Source organism: Ranitomeya variabilis, chromosome 4 (genome assembly GCF_051348905.1).
Source record: "Ranitomeya variabilis isolate aRanVar5 chromosome 4, aRanVar5.hap1, whole genome shotgun sequence".
Lineage (NCBI taxonomy): Eukaryota > Metazoa > Chordata > Amphibia > Anura > Dendrobatidae > Ranitomeya > Ranitomeya variabilis.
Window position 1 is genome coordinate 459053647 of NC_135235.1, and position 13847 is coordinate 459067493.

The 13847-nt window shown below is 41.6% G+C and overlaps 1 protein-coding gene across 1 annotated transcript in view; it reads left to right on the plus strand.

Annotated features, from left to right (window-relative positions):
- Positions 1 to 13847, plus strand: part of LOC143765199 (protein-glutamine gamma-glutamyltransferase 5-like) — a 139353-nt gene that overhangs the window by 15970 nt on the left and 109536 nt on the right. The window contains exons 2-3 of the mRNA XM_077251637.1: positions 4906 to 5085; positions 7470 to 7709. Of these exons, the coding sequence (XP_077107752.1) occupies positions 4906 to 5085; positions 7470 to 7709 (420 nt within the window). The remainder of the gene's footprint in view (positions 1 to 4905; positions 5086 to 7469; positions 7710 to 13847) is intronic.

Genomic DNA, 13847 nt, shown 5'->3' on the forward strand with positions numbered 1-13847 from the left:
ACTCAGCAGTTTTCTGGGACCCCCAGTACGGCATGGGCTGCCTCCCAAAGGAGCCTTCCATCCCTTGGTATCTCTCGACCAGTCCGATCAGTTCGTCGGCATTCTGGGGATCACCCTGGGCAACCCAAGTCTGTATGGACCTCGGGAGGGAATGCACAAACCGATCCATCATCACTCGTTCCACCATCTGTGCAGGTGTACATAACTCTGGCTGCAGCCATTTCTGGACCAGGTGCAACAGGTCAAACATTTGGGAGCGAGGCGGTTTGTCCCGGTGATAGGCCCAGCAGTGAACTCGCTGTGCCCTAACAGTCAGTGTCACCCCCAAACGTGCGAGAATCTTGACTTTCAATTTGTGATACTCTTTGGCATCCTGCAAGGTCAAATAATAGTACGCCTTCTGGGGTTCTCCCGTCAGGTATGGCGCCAGTACCTCTGCCCACTGCTCTGGCGGGAGTTTTTCCCTCTCAGCGACCCTCTCAAACACCGTCAGGAAGGCCTCAACATCATCCCCGGGGGTCATTTTCTGTAATGCGCGTCTTACCGTCTTCTGGACATGGGTGTCATCAGCCAAACCTTGGGTTGGGGCGCTCGTCTTGCCCTGGATGGCAGTTGCCAGAAGCTGCATCTGCTGCCGTTGCTCCTGCTGGCTCTGTTGTATCTGCTGCATCAACAGCTTGTTGGTCTCTTGCTGGTTCTGTTGCAACTGCTGCATAAACAGCCTGTTAGCCTCTTGCTGCTGTGACTGCGACTGGACCAAGTGTTTCAGCAGGTCCTCCATTTTCCCCGGCAATGCTTGCTGGCTTACAGCCGACTTGACCCAGGACATCCAAAAAATAGACTTACGTCTCCACTGGGAACGCTGCCCGCACGTCTACCACCAATTGTAGGGATTTCACTCACTCAGGTGCGACGGCTGACACTTAGGAGGCAGGTTCCAACAAAAGTTCAAAGGTTTATTGCTTCACAAACCAGTTTAGCATAAACAGGAAAAACATATAGCCTTTAACTCAGGCAAAAGGGAAAAAACAAGTGTCCATTCCTTCAGGCTCAGTGCTGGAGCCTTAACACACTGGAGGCTAGCACCTCCACACATATCCCCTGTGTTAAACATTAGCCTGTCTTATATAGAGCTAACCACACCCAGTAACCCATCACATGATTAGCCATGTGGTCTGACATCACCACAGGTCCTGACAGACATATAGGTAGCTATGGTTACATCACAACGGCAAGCCATCTATGTGACACATATCTCCCGTCGATTAGACACCCTTTAGCCATGCTACAATATATATATATTTATATTTACTTCAGCGCGATAATGTTGAAAAGCCGGTAATTCAATTGCCGGCTTTTCATTTCTCCTGCCTAAACCCGACATGATATGAGACATGGTTTACATACAGTAAACCATGTCATATCCCCTTTTTTTTGCATATTCCACACTACTAATGTTAGTAGTGTGTATGTGCAAAATTTTGGTGCTGTTGCTATTAAATTTAAGGGTTAAATCGCGGAAAAAATTGGCATGGGCTCCCACGCAATTTTCTCCGCCAGAGTGGTAAAGCCAGTGACTGAGGGCAGATATTAATAGCCAGGAGAGGGTCCATGGTTATTGCCCCCCCCCCCCCCGTGGCTAAAAACATCTGCCCCCAACCACCCCAGAAAAGGCACATCTGGAAGATGCGCCTATTCTGGCACTTGGCCACTCTCTTCTAACTCCCGTGTAGCGGTGGGATATGGGGTAATGAAGGGTTAATGCCACCTTGCTATTGTAAGGTGACATTAAGCCAGATTAATAATGGAGAGGCGTCAATTATGACACCTATCCATTATTAATCCAATTGTATGAAAGGGTTAAAAAACACACACACACACATTATTAAAAAGTATTTTAATGAAATAAACACACAGGTTGTTGTAATATTTTATTGCTCTCTCAATCCACCTGAAGACCCTCGTTCTAAAAATAATAAACCAACAATATACATACCATCCGAGGATCTGTCAGGTCCCACGATGTAAATCCTTCTGAAGGGGTTAAAATATTTTACAGGCAGGAGCTGTGCTAATTCACTCGCTGCTGCCTGTAAACCCCGGCGAATGAATGAAGGTAATGTAAGTCAATGACCTGTAGTTACCTTCATTCGCGGTGATGCGCCCTCTGCTGGATGTCCTCATGAACTGCAGCCTGGGAGCTTTCTAGGAAAGTTCCCACGCTCGAGGTCATTTGAGGACAACCAGCAGAGGGCGCATCACCGCGAATGAAGGTAACTATAGGTCATTGACCTACATTACCTTCATTCATTCGCCGGGGTTTACAGGCAGCAGCGAGTGCATTAGCACAGCTCCTGCCTGTAAAATATTTTAACCCCTTCAGAAGGATTTACATCGTGGGACCTGACAGATCCTCGGATGGTATGTATATTGTTGGTTTATTATTTTTAGAGTGAGGGTCTTCAGGTGGATTGAGAGAGCAATAAAATATTACAACAACCTGTGTGTTTATTTCATTAAAATACTTTTTAATAATGTGTGTGTGTGTTTTTAACCCTTTCATACAATTGGATTAATAATGGATAGGTGTCATAATTGACGCCTCTCCATTATTAATCTGGCTTAATGTCACCTTACAATAGCAAGGTGGCATTGACCCTTCATTACCCCATATCCCACCGCTACACGGGAGTGGGAAGAGAGTGGCCAAGTGCCAGAATAGGCACATCTTCCAGATGTGCCTTTTCTGGGGTGGCTGGGGGCAGATGTTTTTAGCCACGGGGGGGCCAATAACCATGGACCCTCTCCTGGCTATTAATATCTGCCCTCAGTCACTGGCTTTACCACTCTGGCGGAGAAAATTGCGCGGGAGCCCATGCCAATTTTTTCCGCGATTTAACCCTTAAATTTAATAGCTAGAGAGCCGAAATTTTGCACATACACACTACTAACATTAGTAGTGTGGAATATGCAAAAAAAAGGGGGCTATGACATGGTTTACTGTATGTAAACCATGTCTCATATCATGTCGGGTTTAGGCAGGAGAAATGAAAAGCCGGCAATTGAATTACCGGCTTTTCAACATTATCGCGCTGAAGCAAATATAAAAAAAGTATGCTTCCCCATTGACTTGCATTGGGTTTCATGTTTTGGCCGATCCCCGACCCCGACTTTTCAATAAGATCGGCAGATTTCACTCGATCCGACTTTTGAGAAAGTCGGGTTTCGTGAAACCCGACTCGATCTCAAAAAATGAAAAGTCGCTCAACCCTAGTTACAACAACAACAAAAAACACACAAGATTTTTTAAAAACATTTAAAAAGCACAACATTTGCTGTAATACAACTAATATAAAAAAACAAACAGGTCTATGTAAAAGTCAAGTGTGTCTATCTTGTGGCTCACAATCAACAGTTATCGATGTGTGTCCCTGATATATCAGTAATTTGGTACCATAACAAAATGTAAAATGCACTAGAGTTTATGAGGGGTATATTGCACAATTGTCACTTTGTATGTGTCAATTTTAAATATCAGGGCATGCATTATTAGATATAACTTTTTCCAATGGTAAAGACTCGTATCCCTAATATATCACCAATTGGGCATCAGGGATTATAGGTGGACCAGATTTTGTACAAAGTGCATTCTAAAAATATCCCCTTACATGTGTCAATCTCATTACAGGGGCACACAATAAATGTAACCTTCTCACCTGGTTTGATCCATACACACAGATCTCATTATAAACAGATTGTAATCAATTCATTTTAGAAATGCCTATATTTATCAATAATCCTACCAGCGTTTTAACAATTGTCCTGCATAGAAAATATACGTGGAATGGATCCATGTGCAGAGCACTTAGGGAGCATGTCTATCTGTGTGGCACCCTCCACAGCAAGAAGTATATTTCTAGATTAACAGGATTAGTATAGACAAAGGCTCGCTATTTTCTATTTCTAGACTTCCAGTTTTACAGTGATGAGCAACAAATACCCCAAAACACGTGTCTTCAAACGGAATGTTTCGTTAAAGTGTCAATTTTGACTTTTCAGAATGCTACCTCAATAGATGGCATTGGAGCTCTAGTCCTCTCCCTCTCTGAATAGGATATTTGCAGATTTAATTTCCCAGAGGAACATTCCATGGCTTGTAAGCCTCCTTACACCAGTTTGGCCCTCTCCACACACAAAAATAATCTGCCTTACATGGAAATATTTAGATGCAGCTATTGCTGCCCAATTGGGTCACACCAGATACTAAAAGCAAATGTACACATACTTTTACAACTCACGGACTGTTGAGATTGGATCACCTTCCCAAATAAAAAATGAGAAAGTCTAGCATTTTTTATGCACTTGTTTGATTTGTTTCTCTTCATTTATAACTGTTGTGAAATTACAGTGCAGTTTTAGGTCATGCAGAAATGTGAAATTTCCCAAACTTTCAAGGATCTTTGTGGATACAAAGACCATAAAAAAATCCATTCCTGACTGAATATTAGGAAATAATATTATTTCTCAATACCTGTCAACTTGCTACACTCCTCTTGGGATATGTTAAACCAAGAGAAACGTTAAAAAAGGGCACATGTTTAGCTTCTTTCTTTACTGCTTATGTATGGAATAGAGCATGGGTAGTGAGAACTCTATGTTGTTATAGCTGCAAAAAAAAGAAGTATCATGAAGATAACACACCAGGTTAGGCCTTCATCACATGCATTCTTATACCTAATATGAGGTATATTTACTTGTGAATCAGAAGTTAAGTTGATTCTTTAGATTCTGTAGGTATATACTGTAGTTGTCAAATTCATTTGCCAAACACCTGCATTTCTACAGTTATCTTAAGTCAAAAAACTCTGCTTATGCATATTTATTTTATATATATATTTATTACAGCGCCAGAAATTTCGAGGATTGATGCCTACAGATTAAAAAATGGTGAAGAGCACAGGACTCGGAGTATACGGGGCAAGGAACTTTTTCTTCGCAGAGGACAACCCTTTAGCATCTCCTTAGCTTTTTACAACAGAGGAAAGGAAGAAAAACTAGATAACTTGAGGCTAACAGCCCAAACAGGTTTGTAGAACAATAGCAGTCAACCATGCCTCAATATATAGTATAAGGGTTTCCATACTGATCTTAACACCATACATTCAGACCGTCATCCAAAATTGAAATGATAAAATGGCCATAAAGAATAGTGGTCATTTTAAAGTAGTCAATCTAAAGGGGATATAAAAAAGTATTAAAAATCTATGCATCCCTGTTAACATGCCATATATTTGTCATGCAAGATGATCATGCTATCATTTTATTGCAATAATTTCAGAACCTATAGCACCTTTTATGTCAACCATAATCTGCACAAATCCATTGAGAAGCAAACTGAAATCATTTTGAGAGGGGAAATAACAAAGCAAAACATTATTATTATTCTTAAAAAATTATACAGATAATGGGTGAGCTGGGGAACCATATTACTAGGTCAGTTTTACCATATAGTGAATATGGTAAATAAAAAACCAAAAAAAAAACAATCGTGGAATTGCATATTTTTTGCAATTTCACCGCACTTGGAATTTTTTTACCACTTTCCTATACATTAAAATGAATGGTGCAATTCAAAAGTACAACTCATCCCCAAATAACAAGTCCACATATGGCTATATTGAAAGAAATATAAAAAATGGAAAATGGCCATGGCATGAAAGGGTTCAATGTTCTGAAATGATTTTTCTTGGTAAGAATTTTTTTACATGGCCAATACCTGGTATGTTAGCAGGAATCTGTAGACTTTTTATATCCACTTTATGGCAAATGGGTAAATAGAACATTTATGACAGAACAATCTGGCCTAGACTAGGAATGGTCTTTTCAAAGAACAGAACTATTTGAGAGATATTACTGTATTGGTTATTACTTTTTCTATTAATCTGGAGAAACACCAATTAGCGGTTATGTGTGGCACGGCAGCAAATTTCAAATTCCATTGTGCTCTGCACATTTCTCAGTAACCGTCTGTGAAATTACTCAAGATTACAGATTTTTTGGATGTCTGCTGATGGAACTATGGGAACTAAATAACTATGTAGAAATTGAGATTTCTGAAATATCTCTGTTGGCAAAACAAAATGGTTGTGTTTGTTTGCTGTTGCTAGAAGGTCCCTCCATAGAAAGCCACCATTCAAGGGTAAATGAGACACTGCACAGTACCCATTGAAATGCATAGGCTGTCCATATAATGCAATGACATTCTAGATCTTCCAGAGAGAGACATATACCTTTTCTATGGCTAGTAGTTGGGGGGCTAAAGAGAATTTTTTTTTACCAGATATCCCCTCTATTGTCAGCTGTCATTTGTATGTACAGTCAAGGTTCAAGAGCAATCTATCATCCTCTACCAACCCTGGTAGCTTTAAATAGCACTAATCATACAGAGAGAGAGCAATTTTATGGTGTAACTAATAATGGCTTATATCTGCCAAGAGGAATACAGAAGATTAAATTAGATGGATTTTATTATTATAAAGGAAATCCCTAAATCATTGTAAAATGAAAAATGATCTTAATATTCAATATCTTACAGTCTAACTTACAGTCTAAAAACCAATCTTAATTACAGTGTATCTAACTAATATGTAGTGCAGTTCACCAGAACAGTCCAATTTAACAAGTCATGAAGCTGTCTGTGCAGAATTAGGTCAGGCTTATTTTGCGCCACAACTCCTACTTTGGCTAACAGCAAGCCGATGCCTTGAAAGTTGTTAGAAATAAGGACAAAGTATGTTAGAATATTTGTAATTATTGGTATAAAATCATGCGCCAATTGAAGAGGTTTTCAAGAAAGTAGACCCTAACATTCTAAAATGCCCAAAATGAACAGAGCAGATACTCACCCTCCCCAACGATGCTAGGGGTGTGTTGGCTTTAGCGGTAATGTCACATCACCTGTGAGCATCACTAGTGTAGCCAACCACTGAGAGCTCAGTGGTTGTGCCAAAACTGACGGTCACTAAACTCAGTGATTGGCTACAGTGGTGATGTGTCAATTTGATGTCACTGATGCAGCTGAGACACCCAAGTAGCGGTGGGAGCCAGCACTGGACCCATGAAAGTGAGTAACTGCTCTTTTTGTTACTTTAGCTAATTATAGATCATTTGGAGTCCAATTTCTTGAAATTGTAAAACCCTTTTAGTTTTATTTGCGTAAAATTGGAAAACTTCTTGATTGAGAAGGCATACAACTAGTGTAGGTGTGATAAGCAAACCTTAAAGTAATCCCATAGCATATTTGCTACAAAAAAATCTAAAACAAACCACACAAACTGTTTAAAAAAAACCAAAACAACAAAAGGCAAAAAAAAATAAATATAAGAAAAAAAAACAAAAAGAAAAATAGCAAGCAAAAAGATTAAATTACATGTTTATTAATCACAAATTCTGTTTGGTTTTACCTCCAGGTCCATATCCATCTCAACAAACAGGCACGCTGATACAAATCCCTGTGACAAGGCTGCGTGACAACTCATGGAGTGCTGAGGTGGAAAGCGAGTCTAGCAATTCTCTAGCACTGACTATTTGCACCTCTGTCAAAGCTTCTATCGGAAGATATAATCTGTACCTAGAGGGGACCTACTGGGGAAACACCAAATCCTACTACATAGGGGATTTCATTTTACTCTTTAATCCTTGGTGCTCAGGTAAATATGGAACAATTGCTTCTAATGAAATGCTAATGTTATTTTAAATCCTTTGCTGATTCATTTGTTGCCTGAAACAGATCTCCAAATCCTCATTATAGACATAGTACTGGATGGGAAAAAGTTTAGCTTTAGTTCCCCTGAGCCTCATTAGAAGAGCTGTGGAACAGGGATGCAGCTAAAGGTTCATTCCCACCCTCGATTTTAACTTTTTTACTGACACAGGCCATGGCCCACACTTTCTGTGTCTCTAGATGGACCCAATTGTGCAGCACTAACAGCTCAGTCAGTGTTAGGCAGGTTTCACACGTCAGTGGCTCCGGTACGTGAGGTGACAGTTTCCTCACGTACCGGAGACACTGACACACGTAGACCCATTAAAATCAATGCATCTGTGCAGATGTCATTGATTTTTTGCGGACCGTGTCTCCGTGTGCCAAACAAGGAGACATGTCAGTGTTCGTTGGAGCGCACGTATTACACGGACCCATTAAAGTCAATGGGTCCGTGTAAAACACGAACCTCACACGGACAGTCTCCGTGTGGCGTGCAGGAGACAGCGCTACAGTAAGCGCTGTCCCCCCCACATGGTGCTGAAGCCGCGATTCATATCTTCTGTGCAGCAGCATTTGCTGCATAGAAGATATGAATAATATTGTTTAAAAGAAAGATCTATCTGTCCGCTGCCCCCCCACCCCTTGTGCGCCCCCCCCGCTGTTCTGAAAATACTCACCCGCTTCCCTCGTTGGCTGTTGCGGCTTCCTGTCCTGCCTTCCTGCTTTCTACTGTATGCGGTCACGTGGGGCCGCCGATTAGAGTCATGAATATGTGGCTCCACCTCCCATAGGGGTGGAGCCGCCTATTCATGACTGTAAATGAGCGGCCCCACGTGACCGCATACAGTAGAAGGCAGGAAGGCAGGACAGGAAGCCGCGACAGCCAATGAGGGAAGTGGGTGAGTATTTTCAGAACAGCGGGGGGGGCGCACAGGGGGTGGGGGGGCGGCGGACAGATAGATCTTTCTTTTAAACACTATTATTCATATCTTCTATGCAGCAAATGCTGCTGCACAGAAGATATGAATCGCGGCTTAAGCACGATGCAGGGGACAGCGCTAAACTTTAGCGATGTCTCCTGCACGCTCCGTGTGGTACCCACTCGGCACACGGGTGGCACACGTGTGCCGCACGTATGGCCTACGTGAGCTCACGGGCACACGGACATGGATAACTCTGGTACCGATTTTTTCCGGTACCGGAATTATCTGGACGTGTGGGACAGCCCTTAGTGTGGCAAGCAAAGTTTCCTCTAAGCCTTTGTGGTGATTGGACTTAGATGCTGGACATGGATGCTTAGCAAATGAATACTGCAATATAGCAGTGCATAATAAGCTAGGGTATTTAATGGGCTGGTGGCAGCATTTCTGGTGTTTAGGGAAGAGCATGACTAAGCCTGACTAAGGCTAACAGCCCGAAACACCATGTCTGCGAATTAAGATACTGATTTGGCTCTTACCCTAAGTCATATTGCAAGACTTGTTAACCACTTTACCCCCAAGGGTGGTTTGCACGTTAATGACCTGGCCAATTTTTACAATTCTGACCACTGTCCCTTTATGAGGTTATAACTCTGGAATGCTTCAACAGATCCCGGTGATTCTGACATTATTTTCTCGAGACATATTGTACTTCATGATAGTTGTAAAATTTCTTTGATATTACCTGCATCTATTTGTGAAAAAAATGGAAATTTGTCGAACATTTTGAAAATTTTGCAATTTTCCAACTTTGAATTTTTATACAATTAAATCACAGAGATATGTCACACAAAATACTTAATAAGTAACATTTCCCACATGTCTACTTTACATCAGCACAATTTTGGAACCACATTTTTTTTTTCTTAGGGAGTTATAAGGGTTAAAAGTTGACCAGCAATTTCTCATTTTTACAACACCATTTTTTTTTAGGGACCACATCTCATTTGAAGTCATTTTGAGGGGTCTATATGATAGAAAATACCCAAGTGTGACACCATTCTAAAAACTTCACCCCTCAAGGTGCTCAAGAAGTTTATTAACCCTTCAGGTGTTTCAAAGGAATTTTTGGAATGTTTAAATAAAAATGAACATTTAACTTTTTTACACAAAAAATTTACTTCAGCTCCAATTTGTTTTATTTTACCAAGGGTAACAGAAGAAAATGGACCCCAAAAGTTGTTGTAGAATTTGTCCTGAGTACGCCGATACCCCATATGTGGGGGTAAACCACTGTTTGGGCGCATAGCAGAGCTCGGAAGCAAAGGAGCGCCATTTGACTTTTCAATGCAAAATTGACTGGAATTCATGTGGGATGCCATGTTGCGTTTGGAGAGCCCCTATTGTGCCTAAACATTGAAACCCCCCACAAGTGACACCATTTTGGAAAGTAGACCCCCTAAGGAACTTATCAAGATGTGTGGTGAGCACTTTGACCCATTAAGTGATTCACAGAAGTTTATAATGCAGAGCAGTAAAAATAAAAAATCATATTTTTTCGCAAAAATTATCTTTTCACCCCCAATTTTTTATTTTCCCAAGGGTAAAAAAAGAAATTGGACACCAAAAGTTGTTGTACAATTTGTCATGATTATGCTAATACCCCATATGTGGGGGTAAACCACTGTTTGGGTGCAAGGGAGAGTTCGGAAGGGAAGGAGCGCCGTTTGACTTTTCAATGCAAAATTGACTGGAATTGAGATGGGACACCATGTTGCATTTTGAGAGCCCCTGATATGCCTAAACATTGAAACCCCCCACAAGTGACACCATTTTGGAAAGTAGACCCCCTAAGGAACTCATCGGAAGGGAAGGAGCGCCATTTGGAATGCAGACTTAGATGGAATAGTCTGCAGGCATCACAATGCGTTTGCAGACCCCCTAATGTACCTAAACCGTAGAAACCCCTCACAAGTGACCCCATATTGGAAAATAGACACCCCAAGGAACTTATCTAGATGTGTTGTGAGAACTTTGAACCCCCAAGTGTTTCACTACAGTTTATAACACAGAGCCATGAAAATAAAAAATCCTTTTTTTTCCCAGGGTAGTAGTGTAAATTGAACACCAAAAGTTGTTGTCCAATTTGTCCTGAGTATGCTAATACCCAATATGTGGGGGGGAACCACCGTTTGGGCGCATGGCAGAGCTCGGAAGGGAAGGAGCGCCATTTGAAATGCAGACTTAGATGAATTGGTCTGTAGGTTTCATGTTGCATTTGCAGAGCCCCTGATGTAACTAAACAGTAGAAACCCCCATAAGTGACCCATATTGGAAACTAGACCCCCCAAGGAACTTATCTAGATGTGTTGTGAGAACTTTGAACCCCCAAGTGTTTCACTACAGTTTATAACGCAGAGCCGTGAAAATAAAAAATCCTTTTTTTTCCCACAAAAATAATTTTTTAGCCCCCAGTTTTGTATTTTCCCAAGGGTAACAGGAGAAATTGGACCCCAAAAGTTGTTGTCCAATGTGTCCTGAGTACGCTGATACCCCATATGTTGGGGTAAACCCTTGTTTGTGCGGACGGGAGAGCTCGGAAGGGAAGGAGCACTGTTTTACTTTTTCAACGCAGAATTGGCTGGAAATGAGATCGGACGCCATGTCACGTTTGGAGAGCCCCTGATGTGCCTAAACAGTGGAAACCCCCCAATTATAACTGAAACCCTAATCCGAAAACACACCCCTAACCCTAATCTCAACTGTAACCCTAACCACACCCCTAACCCTGAAACCCCCCTAACCCTAATCCCAACCGTAAATGTAATCCAAACCCTAACCCTAACTTTAGCCCCAACCCTATCCCTAACTGTAGCCCTAATCCTAGCCCCAACCCTAACCCTAACCCTAGCCCTAACCCTAGCCCTAACCCTAACCCTAGCCCTAACCCTAACCCTAGCCCTAACCCTAGCCCTAACCCTAGCCCTAGCCCAACCCTAACCCTAAGACTAGCCCTAACCCTAGCCCTAACCCTAATGGGAAAATGGAAATAAATACATTTTTTAAATTTTTTATTTTTTATTTTTCGTAACTAAGGGGATGATGAAGGGGGGGTTGATTTACTATTTATAGTGCATTTTCTAGTGGATTTAGTGTGGTAGTCACACACTAAAAGAAGCTTTTTATTGCAAAAAATGTTTTTTGCGTTACCACATTTTGAGAGCTATAATTTTTCCATATTTTGGTCCACAGAGTCATGTGAGGTCTTGCTTTTTGCGGGACGAGTTGACGATTTTATTGGTAACATTTTCGGGCACATGACAGTTTTTGTTCGCTTTTTATTTTGGTTTTTTTGAGACAGAATGACCAAAAACCAGCTATTCATGAATTTCTTTTTTTGGGGGGCATTTATACCGTTCCGCATTTGGTAAAATGGATAAAGCAGTTTTATTCTTCGGGTCAGTACGATTACAGTGATACCTCATTTATATCATTTTTTTCATGTTTGGCGCTTTTATACGATAAAAACTATTTTATAGAAAAAAGAATTATTTTTGCATCGCTTTATTCTGAGGACTATAACCTTTTTATTTTCTTGCTGATGATGCTGTATGGTGGCTCGTTTTTTGCGGGACAAGATGATGTTTTCAGCGGTACCATGGTTATTTATTTCCATCTTTTTGATCGCATGTTATTCCACTTTTTGTTCGGCGGTATGATAATAAAGCGTTTTTTGCCTCGTTTTTTTTTTACGGTGTTCACTGAAGGGGTTAACTAGTGGGACAGTTTTATAGGTCAGGTCATTACGGACGCGACGATACTAAATATGTGTACTTTTATTGTTTTTTTTATTTATTTAGCTAAAGGAATGTATTTATTGGAACAATATTTTTTTATTATTACTATTTATTTAGGATTTTTTCTTTTTTTTACACATGTAAATTTTTTTTTTCACATTTTTACTTTGCCCCAGGGGCATCACAGTAAAGTGACAGATCGCTGATCTGACACTTTGCTGTGCACTGTGTCAGATCGACGATCTGACATGCACAGCAGGGAGGCTTTCCGGCGCCTGCTCTGAGCAGGCGCTGTGAAGCCACCTCCCTGCAGGACCCGGATGCAGCCCCGTGGCCATTTTGGATCCAGGGCCTGCAAGGAGGAGACACTCCGTACAAGGTGAGCACATCGCCTTGTACCGATCGTCTCAGGGAAGCACGCAGGGATCCCCATCCCTGCACGATGCTTCCCTGTACCGCCGGAACACTGCAATCATGTTTGATCGCAGTGTGCTGGGGTTAATGTGCCGGGGGCGGTCCGTGACTGCTCCTGGCACATAGTGCCGGATGTCAGCTGCGATAGTCAGCTGTCACCCGGCCGTGATCGGCCGCGCTCCCCTAGTGAAGTAGTACATCCAATGGCAGAAAGGGGTTAAAGGGTTTATTGTGACTTGTAGGATCGCTACTTCCAACAGGTGGCGCTATAGAATTCAAGTCCTCTTTTCTCTGAAGAGGCAATTTGCATATTAAATTTCCCAGAGGAGCATTGCATGGCGAATAATCCTCCTTACCTTGACAAGCCAGAGCTGGTGTGTCACTCTCCACAAGGAGAAACCTTACCCCTTAGACCTCAGTCCAGAGCCTCTCACCCAGCCAAATCAGTTCTGATGCTTCACACTAACAAGGGCCAGCAGCTCGAAACAATGTGTCTGCGAATTGAGATTCTTATCCTAAGTCATATTGCAAGACTCATTAAAGGGTTGATTGTGACTTGTAGGATCGCTACTTCCAACAGGCGGCGCTATAGAGCTCAAGTCCTCTTTTTCTCTGAAGAGGCAATTTGCATAGAGAAGAGAATAGATTAATGTCTGGATTCTTATTTGTTAAGGATAGTGAATTGAAAGTTGTTAATTTCAGTATTACAAGTGGTCTAGAGAGAAAAAAAGATTAATGTTGGCCATTTGTCATCAAGTGGGTTCTTATTCATCCTACATAGTTGTCCTCATAGCAAAAAGCTTGAGACTAAAATCCACAGACATCCACTTCTTCCATAGACTGCTAATTATACCACCCCCCTCTGTTGTACAGGCTACTCCATATGTCCTATATATCTAACTGCTCTCCTTGGCCCCATCTCTATCTGTTACTGGTACAACTGCCAACACT